Source organism: Cucurbita maxima, unplaced genomic scaffold (genome assembly GCF_002738345.1).
Source record: "Cucurbita maxima cultivar Rimu unplaced genomic scaffold, Cmax_1.0 Cma_Scf00079, whole genome shotgun sequence".
Taxonomy (NCBI): domain Eukaryota; kingdom Viridiplantae; phylum Streptophyta; class Magnoliopsida; order Cucurbitales; family Cucurbitaceae; genus Cucurbita; species Cucurbita maxima.
This window is the reverse complement of record NW_019272095.1, coordinates 302,586-324,091: the sequence shown is the minus strand read 5'-3', so window position 1 is coordinate 324,091 and position 21,506 is coordinate 302,586. Positions and strand designations below refer to the sequence as shown.

The 21,506-nt window shown below is 37.2% G+C and overlaps 3 protein-coding genes and 1 pseudogene across 4 annotated transcripts; 1 reads left to right on the top strand and 3 right to left on the bottom strand.

The window, feature by feature from the left end:
• Positions 1–237: 237 nt before the first annotated feature.
• LOC111472592 (GDSL esterase/lipase At1g71691-like) lies at positions 238–2,554 on the bottom strand. Of its 2 annotated transcripts, none has more exons than XM_023118208.1 (5): positions 2,272–2,554; positions 1,289–1,407; positions 971–1,210; positions 647–896; positions 238–566 (listed from the first exon to the last, which is right to left on the bottom strand). In XM_023118208.1, the coding sequence occupies exons 1-5, from the start codon at positions 2,552–2,554 to the stop codon at positions 340–342; spliced, it is 1,119 nt and encodes a 372-aa protein (XP_022973976.1). In that variant the 3' UTR covers positions 238–339. The 2 variants fall into 2 exon arrangements, with proteins under 2 accessions (XP_022973976.1, XP_022973978.1); XM_023118210.1 differs by having other exon boundaries at positions 238–557; positions 2,272–2,545.
• Positions 2,555–5,078: 2,524 nt separating this feature from the next.
• On the bottom strand, positions 5,079–7,623 carry LOC111472566 (annotated as a pseudogene).
• Positions 7,624–9,546: 1,923 nt separating this feature from the next.
• Positions 9,547–11,763, bottom strand: LOC111472588 (UPF0481 protein At3g47200-like). Its single transcript, XM_023118205.1, has 2 exons — positions 11,295–11,763; positions 9,547–10,750 (listed from the first exon to the last, which is right to left on the bottom strand). Exons 1-2 carry the CDS (start codon positions 11,710–11,712, stop codon positions 9,579–9,581), a joined length of 1,590 nt encoding a protein of 529 aa, XP_022973973.1. The 5' UTR covers positions 11,713–11,763; the 3' UTR covers positions 9,547–9,578.
• Positions 11,764–18,714: 6,951 nt separating this feature from the next.
• Positions 18,715–21,436, top strand: LOC111472585 (putative UPF0481 protein At3g02645). The gene is made up of 2 exons (XM_023118200.1): positions 18,715–19,866; positions 20,822–21,436. The coding sequence occupies exons 1-2, from the start codon at positions 18,779–18,781 to the stop codon at positions 21,321–21,323; spliced, it is 1,590 nt and encodes a 529-aa protein (XP_022973968.1). The 5' UTR covers positions 18,715–18,778; the 3' UTR covers positions 21,324–21,436.
• The last annotated feature ends 70 nt before the right edge of the window (positions 21,437–21,506 follow it).

Below are 21,506 nucleotides of genomic sequence, written 5' to 3'. Positions count from 1 at the left end.
CCAAAACAGACAATATCTACTAGCGGTGGACTTGGGCTATTACACAACAAGACTCTGATACCACTAATAGGAACAACGAACATCAACAATAGTATGATATTATCCACTTTGAGCATAAACTTCCATGACTTTAATTTTGGTTTTCTTGAAATACCTCCTTCCAATGAAGATAGTTTCTCTTACTTACATACTCACGATCCTTAATTAGTCAACGTGAACTCCAACCGTTCATTTATTCTTAAACTTTCTCGACGCTATATATACATCGTCTTTCTCCAAAACCCAAAAAAAGTAGATATATTGCATCCAATACACAAGCATGTATATGCTCCCAAGTACTTAGATATCAAGATTGGCAAGCTGTTGTATGTTAAAAGGGTAAGCAACGGACATGTCGCCATTGAAAGCCCTTCTTGCCATGATGATATTCACTCTCTCAGTTGGATGAAACGCATCCCAAAACACATACTGGTCTCGATTCAGACAAGGCATTTGGTATGGAAGACATGTTATCTGTCCCCTGTTCCTCCCAATCCCACAGCACCCACGATCCGCCACTGTGAATCCTACGTTGTACAATCAAACACCCTTGTTTTAAAGCCTTAATCATAGTATAAACATAACCAAACTTGTCTGAAATCAGTACCATAAGCTCTAGGATTTGCAAGGATATCACCATTCATACGAGCAATATTAACGTAAGTGAACCTCGAACCGGGAAGATTGGCATTCAAGTTTCCAATCATTATTCTAACGTTCGCGTTGAAATCTCGAACGAGCTGGCTTACTTCTTCCGAGCATCTTCCATCGGAGCTTCGAGCTAATACGTTGGGAATGCACTCCATTGTTCCGATACCGGGGATAATGAACTTCCGAGCTCCGAGGTTGTAAAGCCTCTATAACATACATAGGTTCTAAAAGTCTGAGAAAATAGACCCTTATAAGATAAGAGAAGTGGTGAGTATCTTACGCTGAGTTGCTGAGTGTACTGTTGGGTCAAAAGATCGGCGAATTGCCGGCTATTGTATTGAGATCTGGTAGGATAATTAGGCATTAGATAGTTGTTAAGGTAGTCGTTACTGCCCATTCCAACGAAGAATATGCAGCGAGCCACCACGGGAGCCACCGTGGCGGCGCCGAGGTTGCCGGTTATTTGATCCAGCGTGTTCTCGAAGTTCCTTATTTGTTGATTGAAGGGTATGCGACCGATCTGCATCAGGACGTTATGCATATGTCTTAACTAATGAAGTTATGATTGAATTGACTTAGATTTTGAGTGATCGCTTACAAAGTTTCTTCCAGTAATATCGAGGATTCCCGAAGCAGCCGACGCATAATTTAGTCCGCGTAGTGGTCCAGTTGCTGGAGCTGCGCTCGGAGGAATTAAGGGTAGTCCTAAGAGCTTCGCTGCACAAATTATTCATACAACCCAATATCTTTAATCAATATACTTCAGATTGTTAATTTTTCGAAGCGAGTAACGAGAACCAACTTAACCCCAATTGTTCCAATTGCTAATTTTTTCAATCCAAATAACTAGCAAGCAACAACAAGTTGGGTTGGGTTCGTAAAACATCTATTTATTTATTTTTAAATATTTAATTAAAACTTATAATTCAATTTAAATACATACTTTGAAAAATCAACTTTCAAACAATAAAAAATTATCTAGAGTTTGTTCGAAAATAAATAATAAAATAATTATTAAATTACAATAGTTTCATAAAGTTTTCATTTATTTGAACTCAATTATACGAATTGGATTAGATTGATCGAAATTTTCAGATAATCGAAATTTTTGAACATGAATTTGAGAGAATTTATAAAACAACTATTTCATAAGTTTTTTCGTTTATTTGAACCCGACAAAAATCGTACAAATTAGGTTAGGTGGATCAAAAATTTCAAGAACACGAATTTGAGCAAATTTATAAAACAGCTATTCCATAAAGTTTTTTCGTTTATTCGAACCCAACCCAAATCATACAAATTGGGTTAGGTTGATTGAATTTTTTGAGTACACGAATTTATAAAACAACTATTCCCTAAAGTTTTTTCGCATATTTGAACCCAACCCAAATCGTACGAATTAGGTTAGGTTGATCGATTTTTTCAAGAAATCGAAACTTTTGAACACGAATTTATAAAACAACAATTGCATAAAGTTTTTTCGCTTATTTGAACCAAACCCAAATCGTACGAATTGAGTTTGGGTTAGGTTGATCGAATTTTTCGAACACGGGTTCGAGAGAAAGAGACGAAAAAACATACCTATTTCATCAACAATAGTGTATCCATTGGAGAAACGACCAGTTGGGCCATCAGCAAAATCAATACCATAAGGGAAATAGTTAGCTCTTGCAAACGTCGGAAGATTGTTATTATTCCCATTATCAATCAAAGAGTCTCCAAATATGAACATGGCAGGCACCATCGCCGGCCTCCCTCCGCCGCCGTCCGTACTACCATTCTGGCCGAAAGCCGCCGCGGCCGCCGCCACAAGTAGCAGCACCAAAACAGGCAACAACATTGATGTAAACCTCAACTCAGCCATGGATGAATTATTTGTGTTATGAGTTAAGGATTGGTGTATTTATAGGATGAACAAAGCGGTGGGTTGCAGAAGAAATTAATGAACCCATCTGTCCATGGCCTTTGCATGGAAGTAATTAATTTGAGTTCATCATCTTGTGCTTGCCAACTTGGGTACTCCTTAGCTATGTCCGCCATGTTGCGACACCCGAAATTGTGTGCTAAAAGGAAACACGAACATGTTAAAAACCACAACCTTCACAATGGTATGATATTATCGACTTTGCATAAGCTTTTATGGCTTTGTTTTGACATGTTAGAAACCACTCCCTCTACAATAGTAGCATATTATCGACTTTCTTATGGCATGAGTTGTTAAGTTATGGACTCTGCTTTTTATGACTTGCTTTAAAGTGGTTAGGTTATGTATCCCATAGAACACGTATACATAATTAAGTTGTAAATAATATATAAAGTAAATAGTTGTAAACTATATATGTAGTAGATGGTTATATCGGGTAAATCTATATATAATAAGCTAAATCATATATATATATACACATGACGCAGAGTTCTGAAGATGTACTGTATTCTCTCTTACGGTACATGATTGAAGTCATCCATACAAAAAAAAAAATAAACTTTAGCCAATATTCTCTTTGCATTTTCTCTATCTTGTTTATTGTGTTCATTTAGATCGAGTATGTGCTTGTTGTGCGATCTTAACATTAGTTTCTTCAAAAGGCTACACAATGTCTTGGGCTTTTGTTTTCTTGTTTTTCCTGTTATTTTCTTCCAAGTTTTTTTGTTCTCTAATGGATTTCTTCTTGCTCTCACCTGGCACGAGCTGATCAATTAAAAGATAGCAAAGACCTCGTACCAATAAGATAGTGTTTCTTACTTATAAATTCACAATCAACCTCTTAATCAGTGGATGTGGGACTCCTCGACTAATTTAAGGAATGATCATGGGTTTAGAATTAAGGAATGCTATCTCCGTTGGTACTAGACCTTTTAGGGAAGCCCAAAGCAAAGTCATGAGAGCTTAGGCTCAAAAATGGACAACATCATGAAATAATGGATAGTAGCTGGGTTTTAAAGTTCCCAATCGAGAAGGAGTCAACAGGGTGAGTGACTATTAAATTCATGGTTATTGATATCTATTACCATTAAACAATGTCCTAAACTTCAGAGAGCATTGAAGTCAGTCAACTACTTGGGTAAAGACCAATCCTCTCTTAACCCACCACGTTATCCAACTTGAGACCTTAATTAGAGATAGGTTTTGATGAGGTATAGTTATGTTTTGGAGTCTTCTCATAAATTCAACATTAATTTCCTACTTCATTTATTACGTTGGAATAAACAAATATAGAGAAAACAACAAAGAAATAGTATAAAAATAAAATATAATTCATTTCCTACACACGGCCCACACGTGCGAAAATGGACCCACTAGTCGATTTGCACACTGTTGTACCCCTTTCTTTGTCAGGTAAGCATACTCTGGGAGCTCTCTATGTCGGACACCCGTTTGAAGTAGAAGCCGTCACGGTAACATTATGTAAAACATAATGGTCGTTCTCCTCCTAATAGTGTACATATTCGTACCATCGTGAAGAAATATGGATATCCCCCAATACATGAGCACACATTAATGCTTGAGGTCCTAATGCATGAACAAACTACAGTAGTATTCTACATAATGTCTTGTAATCTCTTTTCAATTGACATCAATAAAGAATGCAAGTGTTTCCCAGAAAGAGTTGTGTTTGATAGACTGGTATCATGTTCAATAGACGGGTATTAGAGCAACGTTAGTGTAAGTTGTCTAATCTCTTTGAATTCTTAATATGCTCTGTGGTTGCAGTTGTATCTGATCTTCCACATTATAAATGATTCCTTGAAATTATCGGTGAGTGAGTTTCTTTGTGTTGTGAGTAGTCTGTGACTCTGCAAGTTCTGTGTCAAAAAAACTTGTTTGGTAGTTTTAAGATATAGCCAACACGATAAGTGATTTCCAAATCGTTGGATGAATCAAGAAACGCAACAACAACAACTACAACACGTAGGCAAGATGCATGACGTCTTATTTACAAGGACAAAACCTTTGGGAGGTCATTGATGAAAGTGAAACTACGCTTCTAGAGGAGGATTCTAATGGCGCCTTGTACAAATAGAGAATTAAAACAAGCAAAGCAATGTTTGCCTTGAAGACCACAATCGAAGAAGAGATGTTAGAGCACATTTGGGATGACAAGACACCGAAAGAAGTATGAGACACATTCATGATGTTGTTCTCAAAGAAGAACAATATGAGGATACAACTTCTGGAGAACGAACTCTTATCAATCTCACAACGTGATATGAAGATTGCTAGTACTTTCACAGGGTCAAGTCGACCTATTGGGAGATTACTAAACTAGACCCAAAGTCCATCATTAGAGAAAATCAAATGAAGAGAACCATTATCCACGAATTGCAACCAGAATATAGAAGCTTTGTTATTACTACACAAGACATCACTGGTAGACTTCAAAAATTTGTTAGCCAATCAAGAAGTCATATTGTAAACTATTTTGTAGTTGACTTAACATGCTTACAACAACGACACCAATGAGCAAAATCACAACGATAAGAACTCTCACCTTCAACATTGGATTGATAGATTTCTGAATGAATCTCTTGGCTTTCACCTTCCAACAGCTTTCATAATAGCTATTTAATAGCTATTGATATCTTTAACCATTTGAAGCTCAGCCATGTTCTTAAGCTCCAACACACTTCTCAATCCATCAAACAATTTCATTACCTCTTCTTCACTTCCTACATGGCTCTCAATTATGCTTCCTTCCTTCAATATCTTGACATCTTTGCTTAAGTATGGCGGGTTTAGTTTAGTTGCTGCTTCGAACGCTACTAGATTTCTGAATATTACTTTTGAGAAGGCGTTAATGGTGATCGTTGGCAACTTGAACCAAGGTTCTGGTCGTTCTTTCTTAAACCTTGTTGAAGGACTATGAATAAGTAGTTAAATCACCGACCAATCCAAAAATTTAAACTGCGTGAGTATAATAGCCTAAGCCCACAGTTTTAAAACGCATATGCTAGAAAGAGGTTTCCACACTCTTATATGGAATATTTCGTTCTCCTCTGCAACAGATGTGGGATCTTACAATCTACTCTCCTTGGGGACCCAGCGTCCTCATTGGCACACCGCTCAGTGTTGGCTTTGATACCATTTGTAATAGTTCAAGCCCATTGCTAGCAGATATTGTCCGCTTTGCTCGTTACATATCGTCGTCAGCCTCACGGTTTTAAAACACCTCTGCTAGGAGAGGTTTCCACACCCTTATATGAAATGTTTTGCTCTCCTCTCCAACCAATGTGGGATCTCTCAATTCACCCTCCTTACCACCCGATGCTGGCTCTGATATCATTTGTAACAGCTCATGCCCACCGTTAGCAGATATTGTCTATTTTACCTCATTACATATCGTCATCAGTCTCACGGTTTTAAAACGTGTCTGCTAGGGAGAGGTTTCCACACGCTTATATGGAATGCTTCGTTCCTCTCTCTAACAAATGTGGGATCTCACAATCCACCTTCCTTGGGACCCAACATCCTCACTGGCACATCGCCTAGTGCTGGCTCTGATACCATTTGTAACAGCTCATGCCCACCATTAGCAGATATTGTCTATTTTAGCTCGTTACATATCGTTGTCAGCCTCACAGTTTTAAAACACGTCTGCTAAGGAGAGATTTCCACACCCTTATATTGTTCAGTGCTAGCTATGATACCATTTGTAATAGTCCAAGCTTACCATTAGCAGATATTGTCTGTTTTGACTCGTTATATATCGCCATTAGCCTCACAATTTTAAAACACGTCTATACATGAAGGTTTCTACACCCTTATAAAGAATGCTTACAAAAAAAAAAACTCGCTTAAACGTTTGGGTTAGGGAGTGATTTAACAAACCTGATGCTTTTATGGAAGGCCTTATCGTTGCCATTTAACAGGACTCCGACCCGTCTAAGCTGCTCGGCCGACGGGATCAACCACGGGCTGTTCCTATCCTGGCCGGTGAAAGAACACGATGACCAAACTCTCCCAAGTAAACCAAACAAGGCTTGGATCAAACCCACGGCTTCACTCAGCTGCTGTAAGGTGGGAATTTGTAGCACAGAAACAAAAACACTAAACAAATCCAAAAACAAATAACCACCAGAATCTGCCATTGCACATGGATCACGAATATGCGAACTTGTATCCAATATCAAAAGATACAAAAAGTGTAGCAAATGATGAGATTGTTCAAGAATTTGGTATACATCAGTGGAGCCATTGTAACGCTTGAATTCAATAAGATCATGAGGAGGGAGCTTCTTGGGGGAAACAACCTCACAAAATCTGAACAACAAGATATGCAAATTGTTGCTCAAATCTTGTGGAAAATTTTTTTTGAGAACAAAAATAGGAATTTGATTCTCGAGCTTAAGAATATCATTCACTAATTCATCTTGGGTCATCAAATTTGCCTCAATTAGACAACCATACAACTTTTGTTCAACAAACGAAGGAAATGGAGAAGGGTAATAAAGTTGAGGATACGATCTTCTGATCTCATCTATTTTATCATTGGAAATGGCTAGAATTTGAACCAAAAACAACCCATCTATGAGCATAATCCAAGCCAACGCCTCGGACCCGAAATCGAGAAATTTGTCATAACAAGATCGGATTTTGATATCGCATTGCTCGAGATCAGCAGCGATTTGATGGAGTTGGGGGAGTTTGAATGATTCTATTGCGTTGATTGCGTTATCGAGCTTGTGTAATTCCATTTGGTAGAGCTTGTTTGTGAAGTGGTGGTAAGGCCCAAGTGCAATGTGGCGAGGGAAGTAAGTAAGGTTGTGGCATGCCATTGGTGATGGAATTAGGCAGCTTGAAGATGGAAGTGGGCGTTTGTAAGGCTGTTTGGAGGGTATTTGGTTGGAGAAGTTGGGTGATATGAACAACCCAATGGGTTTCATGGGGTGTTTTGTGAAGCTCTTTGGAGTTGGAGGCCATGTTTTGGGGAAGAATGATTGCATTTAGGTTGAGATAAGAGGGAAGAGATTATAAAGTTGAATAAAATATCTTCTTATTGAATCATATCTTAAGAAAATTATGGGAGTTATGGAAGAAGAAAAATCTATAACCAAATCTCTAACATATAAAATCATTTTCTTAATCAAGATAATTAAATTAAGGACTCACTTTATTCTTCTTCCATGTGATGTCGGGTTGGGGAGAAGAACGGGGAGGAGAACAAAACACCCTTTATAAGGGTATGGAAACCTTTCCCTAGCAGACGGATTTTAAAGCCTTGAGGGGAAACTCGAGAGGGAAAGCCTGAAAAGGACAATATTTGCTAGCGGTGGGATTAGACCGTTACAAATTGTATCAGAACTAGACATTGGACGATGTGTTAACCTTCTCGCTGTTCTCCGAAGGGGGTAGACACGAAGCGGTGTGCCAATAAGGACGTATGATTTCAATATCATATCATTTACAAATTCCAACTATCTTCTCTGTCTCATATTCAATTCCTCCCGAGTGAACAGAAACTTGAGACTCTTATGGTCAGTGTATACTTGCAATTTTTTCGCCACGTCTTCAAGGGAAACACTATCGCAGCTAATTCAAGATTATGAGTAGGTAATTTCGTTCGTGCTCCTTCAGTTGCCTTGAAGCGTATGTTAGGATCGCACAACAATGCACACACTCGATCTAGATGAACACAAATAACATAGAAAAAATGCAATGAGAATATTGGCTAAAGGATTTGTATTGATGACTTCAAGTATATACAGTAGGAGAGAATACAGAAAATATAGAAAGTACAACTTTAAATCTTTGATATATAACTATTTATATATGGTTTAGCTTATTAGAATCAGTTTACCACATATAACTATTTACCGTATATAGCTTTACCAATATAACCTTTTATTATGACAATTTATTTTATAGGTTATTTACCAAATATAGTTTTACTATATAACCATTGACTAAGCTATAAATAACAAATAGGTTTCATAACTTAACAGCATAAATTCGCACCCTAAACCCTTACCAGAGGCGTCTCTATACGGTACAAGGTTGTCTGATTCATTTGGTATTATGAGGACTGGTGCAGTCTCCAACCTTTCCTTATGTTCCTGGAAATTCTATTCCCATGCTGGTGTCCAAGCGAAGGGCTTGCCCTTCTTAATTAACTGTGTAAGCATTGCAGAGATCCTGAAAATATACTGTACAAGTTTTCTATAAAATTTCCAGAAACTTCGTACCTTAGTGATAGTGGTCAGTCTTGGCCACCTCATAACTGCCCTAGATGACCAAAACTCACACTTAGGAGATTTTGATGTACCATTTATGTGCTCATAACCCCATCAAAACTCCCCTTGGGTGTTCCCTGTCAACTAACTCCTTCTTGGTGTACACTGGTATATCGTCAAAGACGACTACAATGACGATAACGAGAAAGTTTTATGAACATTCAGTTTGTCTAAAACTAAACCTCCGCGAGGCATTGATTAGGTCGAAAGGACTTATCAGTAATCTCCTTGCTCATGATAGCTTTTGAAAGCAGTCCTCGATATGTCCCTCTCTTTGATCCTTATCGAAGGTATCCTGACTTTGTCGAGACCCTTACAGTCCTTACTACCGCACCAAAAATAGCCTCGTAGTTTCATTTCATATAGCCAACACAGGTTTTTCCTCATAGTGAGACATCCTGTCTCGCAGCTCACTTGAGCACTAATACTCATGTAACAAATTGTAGTAGTAATCTCTTCTTGATTGATGTTAATAAAGAGTGTTTTACTCAACTCGAATGTCTTGTAATCTCTTCTTGATTGATATTAATAAAGAGTGCGAATGTTTTGCACAATGAGTTATGTTCAATATAGTATAACTAGTTCACTCAGTTGTACCGATCGAGATTACTCATAATCAACCATGAATGAAAGCATAAGAAGGAAATAAAAAAATTAAACTAAAGCATATCATATGCTGAGCTAATAATCCTATGTCCCATGATCTTAGGACAACTAAACCAACCACAAACTGTGCGTATAGCCACAATAAGAATAAGAACTACAACCACCAATATCATCAAGCCTTGCAGCACAGGAAAAACATATCTCTTCACAAATCTTTCCCCTTTAACCATCCATCGACCTTCATAGTACTTAACAATTTCTTCACCGATCCGACGTTCAAAATTCATAAACGACTCGAAATTGGACCGACCCTCTTCTGAATCAAAACCCCCTTTCACGACAACATTTCCAAGGTCCTTGAACAGCTTTACGACATCGTCTTCATCGCCCGAACGACCACTGACGATAATCCCAGCTCGTTTGAGAATCCCAACATCTTTCGTTGTAGCAATCAGTCCATTCATTAATTTCACGTAATGCGATAAACTACTTGGATTCAACTTCGCTTCGACTTCAAATGCCACCAAATTTCTTAATATTACTTCGTAGAAATCGTTAATTGTGACGATGGGCAGTGTTAGAGTGGCGGATTCGTCGTTGAACCCGCCGCCATCGCCGCCGCGGAATTTTACTCCGACTTTTCTCAGTTTCGTAGCTGAAGGAAATCCGGGGGAGGTTTCGGTTTCGAATGGCGATGAGTGATGGATTTTCCCAAGCATCCCAATTAAGCTTTGGATCAAACCCACAGCTTCAACCAGCTGCTGAACAACGCCAACTTGAACAACTTTAGCCAACAAATTCAATAACTCGACGAACAAAGATCCAGACCTGTAATCTTGGCTTGGCATGTAAGCCAAGAACCTTTGGTAGTAAAGTAAAGCGTAGAAGAAGTGAAGCAAATGTTGAGATTGGTCCAGAATTTCGGACAAATTAAGGAATACATTGTCATTAGATGTTGTAAATTTGTCGGCTGAAGGCAGTGATAATGGTGAGACGAACACGCAGAATTTGTAGAACAAAATAGGCAAATTTTCAGTGAAATCTTTTGGTAATACCCTTTTGAGTACTTGTATTGGAATTTGATTCTCGAGCTTTAGTAAATCTTTTAGTATCTCGTTCCGGGTCAATGTCGCCATGTTTCCCTCGAGTTTTAGATACAATTCTTGCTCGTTGAAAACTGGCAATTCGAGCTTATGTCGTCGATTATGAAGCCAATCAGACGATCCTGTTAGAAATTGTCCACGATTGAAATATATCGAAACAAATAACTGATAAATCAGAAGAAATTTTTGAAAGGAGGAAGCTTAACCAATTATGCTTATGTTATGAGTATTTAAGGGTGGAAATTACACCACCAATCTCCTAAACTTTCTTCAAATCAACTACTTATTTTCTCTACTCTTCTTACCCTAAAAAAAACAGGGGCACTTTGCGTTCGTGAACCGATAACCATCTTTCGGCTAACCTAGCCTCCTCCGTCCTTCTGGACCAACAAGGAGTAGTACAAGAATATTCACCTGTTGTCCATCGACTTCATCTTTCGGCTTAATCTTAGGCCCTAACTCACCGTCCGTAGACGAACCTTGAGGAGAAATCCTTAGGTTTTTGAGGCGTTCAGATCAATAACTACTAAATCTTTTTAATCGATCTTTTAAACTTTTAAACCAATAATTACGGAATAATTATCTTAAAATCTCTCTAGTGGCTTAATAATTCTTTTTCTAAGTCAAGCTCATTAACTAACCGATTACGATAGTTTGATTAATTACCTTCATCATTTTTTTCATCTGCAGAGATTTGCAACAACTGAATCAAGAACAGGCCATCAATGAGGATTCTCGAAGCCAAAGCGTCCGAGTCGATAGCCAAATTTGCGCCATAGGAGGCTCGAATCGGGACCTCTAATTCCTTGAGTTGATCCACCATTAGAGTGAGCTCAGGAAGCTGAAATCTTTCCTTGGTCACTTTTGCTTGCTCTAGCTTGAAGATCTCCATTTTGTGAAGCTCATGGCTGAGCTCATGAAATGGCCCAAGAAGCAGACGAGAAGGGGTATAAGCTTGTGGGTTTGTTACTGAATCTGGCAGCTTGAAGATGGAAGTTGGAGTTTCTAAAGCCATTCGAAGACCGTCTCGCCGGAGAAGCTCACCGACTTCTACAACCCAGTTCGTCTCCGACGTTTCGGCCATTTTCTACTGCCAAATATGATGCTTTGCTGTTTGAAGCTCGAGTTTAATAGACTCTTGATTAATCACTAATGTCAAAATAAATGTTTTTTTAGTCAGGATGGTTCATGGGTATTTAAATAAGAGACATTATTATCTCTACCAGAATGAGTCTTTTGAGGAAACAAAAGGTAAATTTACTAGTTTATGCTCAAAGTAATAATATAATACCATAATGGAGGTTTTAACTCAGTCACATCAATAGAATTCTCAAGTGTCAGATAACTAAGTTATGAGCCTCGAATCTGTAGTCATTGTAACCCACGTGTCAAACAAAGGGTGTATTTTGTTCGAGGGCTCTAGAGAAAGAGTTGAACCTCAATTAAGGAGAGTTTGTTCGAGGAATCCAAAGAAAGAGAGACAAGTGTCGAACAAATGATATACTTTATTTGAGTGCTCTAGAGAAAGAGTCGAGCTTAAAAGGAGACTCTATGGTATATTTTGTTCGAGGCGAAGATTGTTCGTGAATATATAAGTAAAAGATGCTATGTCTATTGAAATGAGGCATTTTGGAGAAACCAAAAGTAAACTTAACCTGGTACGATCTATATCAATTGTTTCTAATATTTATTATATGAGAAACAAACAATTTTATTTATTTATTTATTATTTTATTTTTAAGATGAGAACATGGGTTAGTTGTGGAAGGGGACATAATTAATTAATAGTTATTTTTAAAATGATTGAGTGACATTGTAAATGTGGTTAGATAAGGACAAGACAACCTTAAAAATGATTAAAAAAAGACCAAATTTTAAATATTATTTTCTTTAAATTGAGTTCCACTTAAGATATAAATAATGTAATCTTGTCTCGAGGATAAATGCTAACATATTTGATTGAATATAACTTTTTTTTTAATACCAATTGAGAAGTGACGAACAAAAGGTGTATTTTGTTCGAAGGCTCAAAAGAATGAGTCGAGTCTCAATTAAGGGGAGAGCTATTCGAGAGCTGCCTCAAGTGAGGGTATATAGCGTACTTTGTTTGATGGAGGATTGTTGAGAATTATTGGTAGAGAATCCCACATTAGCTAATTGTAACAACCCTAGATTTCTACTTACTTAGAGTCGCTACTATCATCGTAACGTAATCATTTTGTGTGAAAATAAGCGTTTAAACTTTATCATAAAACATAAACTTCATCTTAAAACACTGTCATAGACTTACATGTTCGAAAACATATTTAAAAAACACAACGAAATACTAAATGAAATAAATAAGTGTTAAAATTAAAAACACCCTATTCTAACCTAATTCTAAGAAAATAATTACAACTACCATATCCATGTGCCACTATATTTTGTTGCGATCTCACCATCAGCCGTGTATAGGGGAACCTTGCCTTTAGCTGAAAAATAGAGTAGAACATAGCTTAGTACTTAAGAAATACTCAGTAAGCGACTCTCACTTTGAAGTTAAATGCAAGCACATACAATATAATGAATAGGATCTATCATAACAGTTTATTTTCCTACGGCGACTATCCTAAACAAACAATTGAGATGTGTACTTAATTTTTCTACACGCGGTCCACACATGCGAGTATGGACCTACCAGTCGGTCCACATGTGGAAGATGACATAATCACAAACTAAATCTTTTAACATCCTCCCTTAAACTGAAGGCTAGCAGCATTAGTTTATATTTGACTCTGAACCAACCTCCAACATATCATGCATCTTCATAAAAACATTAAGTTTTAAAATTTTGGTTATGATGTCTGCAACTTGATTTTGTGTACGAATATGAACCATCCTCGACTCGTCCATCTAGAACTTTTGGTGGCTTCTGTGTAATGAATAGGACCACCTCCTGCAAACAAGGCTAGATATGTAATATTTTCGTCCTCAGAAAAATCTTTACCACTCTCATGATCATCCATCCATCTTGGTGGCCTCCTAATTCTTCTTTTAGTGTCAGCAGATGAGTGTTCTTGTGCTGACTCACATGAATCATCGTTATATACTTCATCATCCTAGCTTTCAACTTCATTGCAGGCATCATTACTCAATTTTAGATAAACTATAACTTCTTCTTGATGGGTTTTATGCCAATTCGAGCCATTTTCTTCCTCAAACTTCACATCTCTACAAACAATTAGTTTCTATCAGACTGGATCATAAATTCTGTATGTCTTTGACTCCTCACTAACTCCAAGTAATACACACTTCAAACTTTTATCCTCACTAACTCAGAAAGTGAAGAAAAAGTAGTGAAACGGTTCGATGGGCTAAGAAATGTGTTGGAGCTTCACCAACATAGTGATAACTCGGGTAGAATCAAGAACATGGCTGAGATTCAAATCGTTAAAGATATCAATAGCTATTATAAAAGCTGCTGGACAGTGAAAGCGAAGAGATTCATTCAAAAATATATCAATCCAGTGATGAAGATGATCGTTCTTGTTGTTGTGATTTTGCTCATTGGCGTCGTTGTTTTACGCACACTTTGTGGTTGGTTTGGTTGCTCTAGAATTTTGAACGTGGTTTCTCCTATTATTATTTATAACTTTCAAAATTTTCTTTAGTTGATTTTCTCCTATTGTTATTGAGAAACGGCATTCATAACACTTCGATCAATGAAAAGCTTCAATTCTAAGTGATCACATGCACCTTCAATTTGCAGCTATTATAAAGAGTTCTTTGGAGGTTTCATTTAAACTTTCATAAATGGGTTGATCTCGTGTAATTAAATTCAAACCCTAAACCCTAACACAGAAGACACAAGGATTAAATTCAAATGTTAAAAATCTTAAAAGTACAAAACATGTATGTAAAGTCAACGAAAAAATAGTTTACAATATATAACTGTTAGAACCATGTTCTTGACTGGCTAACAAATTCTAAAAATCTACAAGTGATGGTTGAGGGGGTCATTGTTCTATAGTCATAACAAAGATTCTATATTCTAGTCGCAATCCGTAGATAATGATCCTCTTTATTCGAGTTTTTCCAATGACGGACTTTGGGTCTAGTTTAGTAATCTCCCAACAGATCGACTTGATCCTGTGAAAGTACTGAGTAATCATAATGTCAGTTGTGAGATTGATAACAATTCGTTCTCCAGAAGTTGTTGCCTCATATCGTTCTTCTTCGAAAACAACATTACAAACCTGTCCCATGCTTTTTTCGGTGTCTTGTCATCTCAAATGTGCTCTAACGTCTCTTCTTCAATTATGGTCTTTAAGGAAAACATTACTTTGCCTGCTTTGATTCTCTATTTTCACAAAGTGCCATTAGAATCTTCCTCTGACGGCGTAGTTTCACTGCCACCAACAACCTCCCAAAGGTTCTGTTCTTGTAAATAGGACATAATGAATGTTGCCCACATGTTGTAGTTGTTGTTGTTGCTGAGTTTCTTGATTCCTCCAACGATTTAAAAAGCACCCATCGTGTTCACTATACCTTAGTACTACTCACGACACAAAAAAACTCACTCACTAATAATTTCAAGGAATCGTTTCTGATGTGGAAGATCAGATACAGCAGATACAGCTGCAACAGATCATATTAAGAATTCAAAGAGATTAGACAACACTAATATTAAGAATTCAAAGAGATTAGACAACACTAACCTTGCTCTGATACCAGTCTATTGAACATAACTCTTTCTAGGAAACACTCGCAATCTTTACTATCTTCAATCGAAAAGAGATTACAAGACACTTAGAGTGGATGAGTATTTATAACAGAGACTAATAGAATAGTAATGCATTTTGCTCTAATTGATGCTCCAATTAAGATTGTTTTAGCTTATTGGATGAAAATCTAGGTAAGACGTAAGGTCTCATGGTTTTACTTTAGGTTTTCCCAAAAGGCCTCATTTCAATGGAGATAGTATTCCTCACTTATAAACCCATGATCTTCCACTAAATTAACCAATGTGGGTCCCAATAATCCATAACATGTCCTACGATCCATTTGTAAGTAAAGAATTGCAAGAATGAATATAAAAATACTTAGTAAACAATCTATTTCTAGGCTCTTATCGAAACTTCTCATATTTAGTGTTCTTAAGATATGTTCTCAATAAGGTTCCTAGTGTTAGCCAATTCTATAGCTCAAGTTCTTTCCTAGCCCTCTCAGTAGGGTTGTACATGGGTTTGGTCGGGTTGGATTGAGAATTTTTTTTGAAAAAACCCAAAAGTTCAATTGGCCGGATTGGTAACCTAACCCAATCCATAATTCTTTCACAACCCAACCCAACCCTATATACTTTTGGGTTGGGTTTGGGTTGTTCAAACAAAATTAATTTTTTAAAAAACTCTTATTTATGGAGTATAAACCTGGAACAAGAATGTTGAATGCGATACGAGGAGGAAGAAGAAGAACTCTTGGGTTGTTGTAGTACAAACCTCGAACATGAATGTCGAATATGTGGAGGCTACTGGCCCTGATTGCTTGAGGGAAGAACTCGAAGGCTGAAGTCTGATGCGATGCAAGGAGGAAGAAAAACTTGAAGTATGATGCGACGTGAACGACGAATGTGATGGAGATAAGGGTTTTCTTTTATGTCTTCTCTTCTCTTTGCTTGTGGCTTGTGTTAATGGCTTGATGTGACTACGAGGAATACTGCCAATGACGAGGGAAGGCTAGGAAAATGGTCTCTCATCTAGTACCAATGTGGGTTTGAAGTTGAGTCTGAATAGAACTAGGCTCGAGTCATTGCGCTTGAAAATCTTTCGCCTTCTACTGAGTTCCTGGCTCTTCTTTTTTTTGTTTTTTTATAATAAAATCAGGTCAATTTGAGTTGACTCGGTTCTTTTCACCTGAACTCGAACCAGACCCTAATCCACATGATTTGCACTAAACACTAGAACCTAATCCACATGAGTTGCACTCGAAACAGACCCAAATCAGGCCAGTTTGAGTTGCACTACTCATTGATAGATCTTTAGGATATATCGGGTTCTCAATAAATACTCAATAAATGACCTCACTATTGGGTTTAGATACAAACACATGCAATTATGAATGAGATCTATCATTTAAAATTGTATTCCCTTAAGTGACTCCTAGCGGGTCATTGGATGTGTATTTACTATTCTATACACGACCCTAGACCCCTTTCCTGGTCGGGCTAGCATTCTCTGGTGCTATTGCTAGAGACCCGATAGGAGTAGTAACCGTCGTAGCATTATGATAAATACAATGATCATTTTTCCTTTTCATAATTTACGTGTCCGTATTTAGCTTAAAGAGGATAATTGCCTTATGCATATAACATACAATGATGCATGAGGTCCCAACATTTTTCATTTATGAAACCATATAAAACAACCCCTCCCATTTTCCTTCAAATCATATCATTTTTATAACATAGTTTTTAGAACATATATATTTACCGTGTATCATTCATGTCATGCATCGTATGATATCATATCATGCACATAACATGTCCTTCAACATATCATATTATATCATACATGTATCATATTATAACCATATCACAACATGTAAATATTATATCATAACATGTATCATATTATCAACTTATCATTTCATAAATGTCTCACACATACAAACATATGACACATGCAAAACCATGGGGCACATGTCATCATACATAACACAAACTTCTAATCATGGCTACAGTAAGACTACTTGGTTGGCCTAGGTCGAAGCTACTACGACCCATTGATGTTAGCTTAAGGCTACTCTCTGAAATTCAATTCTACCCAAGGAGTTCAACAATTATAAATTAACATTCTACCATGGGGATTGACTCACCTAATTTGATAATTAAAACTAGACTCCAAAAGTTTAAACTAACTAAAATATAGTCATATTAACCTTACACGCTTCCGAAGAGTTGAAACTAGTAGGAAAGGGTCTGAGTGTATCAAACCCAAGCCGGATCAGCTAAAATGCTAGCGTGGAGCAGTCAGAAAATGTATTATTTGACTTTGACAGACTTTAACCATTCAACTGGAATGATAAAATGAAGTTAGGGGCCTTCCTTTTGTAGGAGAGGTAAACTTCTCACTTCTCAACTTAAGTGATGTGGGACAATTTCCATTTCTTTTTTTCTTCTTCTAATTTTTGGGTTAGTATAGACCCAAACCGAATCGGGTCTTAAAAACATAACCCAGCCCAGGCCTTATAATTCGTGTTGAGTCCGTTCAGGTTCTTGGGTTTAATGTGCACCCCTATCTATCAGTCTCTTAAGGTCCATATACTCTATTCTAAAGGTGTAAGTCACTCATCAAGATGTATTCGAGTTTCTAGGTGCACTTAGCCTCTCATTTCTAAATTGTCGCGCTTCCTAAGCATAAGTTAGGGTACCCACATCTATTTCAAGCTCTAAGAAAGTCTAATAGGTATGGAGGAGTCACCACATGCTATAAGTAACCTCTTAGTCTCCCTATATTCCGGCACGTGCCTACTACTGAGCGCTAGACAAAATCTCCCCTAATTGCACCTATTAAGCTCTTTGTTCACTTATCATTTCAACTCTTAAATAGTACAAGGTAGACTTCCCACTAAGCACAATCAGAGCTCTCTCAGTAATACCCTCTAATATGCTACGAGTCCTAAGTGGGTGACATCGCATTCCTATATACTAAGTAGACTCTCATAAGTTGAGCCAAGTTCACAATTACAGTTGCACCCTAACCGTCCCTACGTAAACCTAGTCGATCCTAATTTTGATTTCTTATGAAATTGGAAGACAGGCATCTATCTAGGGCAATGTACGGGTGATAGAGCTATTTGTGTCACATTTGCACTTCTAACGTGCAACGAACATATATTTAAAGCATTCATACTCTCACACTATCACTCTATTTGTCCCTTCCAAACTATACACTTTCTTTGTTTCTACATCACACATTGTCTCCAATTATCATTTCTTTAAGAAAAAAGTTGGATCTTTGTTGTTACCAAAAACTACACGCATCTCTCAACCGGGCCTATACCCACGTAGTAGGTTGAAGTAATTAATGAGTGAGTAAAGGCATATGGCTTCCTCTCCTCTCTTATCTCTTCCCTCTTATCTCAACCTAAATGCAATCATTCTTCCCCAAAAAATGGCCTTCAACTCCAAAGAACTTCACAAAACTTCCCCTAAAACCAATTGGGTTGTGCAAATCAACCAACTTCTCGACCCAAATAACCTCCAAACAGCCTTACAAACGCCCACTTCCATCTTCAAGCTGCCTCATTCCATCACCAATGGCATGCCACAAGCTTACTTCCCTTGCCACATTGCGCTTGGGCCTTACCACCACTTCAAAAATGAGCTCTACCAAATGGAATTATACAAGCTCGACAACGCAATCAACGCAATAGAATCATTCAAACTCCCCCAACTCCATCAAATCGCCGCTGATCTCGAGCAATTCGATATCAAAATCCGATCTTGTTATGACAAATTTCTCGATTTTGGGGCCGAGGTGTTGGCTTGGATTATGCTCATAGATGGGTTGTTTTTGGTTCAACTTCTAGCCATTTCCAACCATGAAAAAGATGAGCTTAGAACAATGCGTCAAGATCTTTATCTCCCTTCTCCATTTCCATTATTTGTTGAACAAAAGTTGTATGGTTCTCTAATTGAGGCAAATTTGATGACCCAAGATGAATTAGTGAATGATATTCTTAAGCTCGAGAATCAAATTCCAATTTTTGTTCTCAAAAAAATTTTGCCACAAAATTTGAGCAACAATTTGCATATCTTGTTCTTCAGATTTTGTGAGGTTGTTTCCCCCAAGAAGCTCCCTCCTCATGACAGCCCTCAATTCATGCGTTACAGCGGCTACACTGACTTGTACCAAATTCTTGAACAATCTCATCATTTGCTTCACTTTTTGTATCTTTTGATTTTGGATTCAAGTTTGAGTATTGATCGTCCTGTTGGAATGGCACTTTTACGTGGTTCTTTCCTTGTTGAGTTGCTTAATGCTTTGGCCTCTGTTCTTCAAATTGCCTTGTTACAACAACTGAGTGAAGCCGTGGGTTTGATCCAAAGCTTGCTTGGTTTGCTTGGGAGAGTTGGGTCATCGTCTTCTTCCACTGGTGAGGACATGAATGGCCCACCGTTGATCCCGTCGGCCGAGCAGCTTAGACGAGTCGGAGTCAAGTTAGAAGGCAACTACGAGGACTTTCATGAAAGCATCAGGTAGCCCATTACTATACATTTCTACTTGCTCAGTGGTGTTAACTCTCATTTAGTTCATATCATTAAATTCTCATTTTGATAGTTGAACCATCTAGGAGGGTCGAGAGTATTGAGTTTGATTGTTATTTTTTAGTTATTTATTTTAGTTAGTTCATATCATTAAATTCTCATTTTAATACTTGAACTATCTAGGAGAGTCTGAGAGTATTGAGTTTGATTGAGTTTTAGTGTCATTTTTTTTTTGTTATTAACTCTCATTTACTTCACATTATTAAATTCTCATTTTGATACCCGGACCATCTATGAAAGTCGAGAGTATTGAGTTTGAGTGTCATTTTTTAGTTATTTATTTTAGTTATTAACTATCATTTAGTTCATATTATTAAATTTTCATTTTGATACCTAAACCATCTAGGATGGTCGAGACTATTAAGCTTGATTGAGTTTGAGTGTCATTTTTTAGTTATTTATTTTAGTTATTAACTCTCATTTCGTTCATGTCATTAAGTTCTCACTTTGATACCCGAACCATCTAGGATGGTCAAGAGTGTTGAGTTTGATTGAGTTTGAGCATCATTTTTTAGTTATTTATTTTAATTAATAACTCTCATTTAGTTCATATCATTAAATTCTCATCTTGATACCTAAATCATCTAGGATGGTCGAGAGTATTGAGTTTGATTGAGTTTGAGTGTCATTTTTTATTAGTTGAGTGACATTTGAGAGAAAAATTGTTGAGAGACTCTGTAGTGTGAGACTGTGAGATATACACTTTGATTATTGAGATTGGTTGCTATCCGTGGATGTAGGAGAATTTCTTCTCTCCGAACCACGTAAATCTTTGTTTCTTTGTTTAATTTCTGTTCATGGTTGCGTGAGTACAATCGATCTTACTACCGTTCGGTTATAACAGATACAATTAAGACTAAAGTATTTTGGTGGATTCCTTGACTAGCTTCGAGAAAGAACGAAGAGAACCTTGTTTAAAGTTGCCAACTATCGTCATTAACGCTTTCTCAGAAGTAGTATACAGAAATCTAGTAGCGTTCGAAGGAGCAACTAAACTAAACCCGCCATGCTTTAGCAATTATGTAGCGTTGATAAGCGGGTTGATAACAACAACCAAAGATGTCAAGATATTGAAGAAAGCAAGCATTATTGAGAGCCATGCAGGAAGTGAAGAAGAGGTAGTGAAATTGTTTGATGGATTGAGAAGTGTGTTGGAGCTTAAGAACATGGCTGAGCTTCAAATGGTTAAAGATATCAATAGCTATTATGAAAGCTGTTGGAAGGTGAAAGCCAAGAGATTCATTCAGAAATATATCAATCCAATGTTGAAGGTGATAGTTCTTGTTGTTGTGATTTTGCTCATTGGCGTCGTTGTTGTACGCACGTTTTGTGGTTGGTTCGGTTGCTCTAGAATTTTGCATGTGGTGTCTAGTGCGTCAAAGGATTAAAATTGGCTACAATTTGTATTAAATGTTTGAACGTATGAATAGTTCAACTCTCGAAATTTTATTTGGTTGATGTTCTTTGCATGTTATCGCTATAAAGTTTAGTACCAATCTATTGGTTTTGAATACACTACAAGAAATTTTTTCTACGAGATACACTTTTGGCTTTTTTTTTTTTTTTTTTTT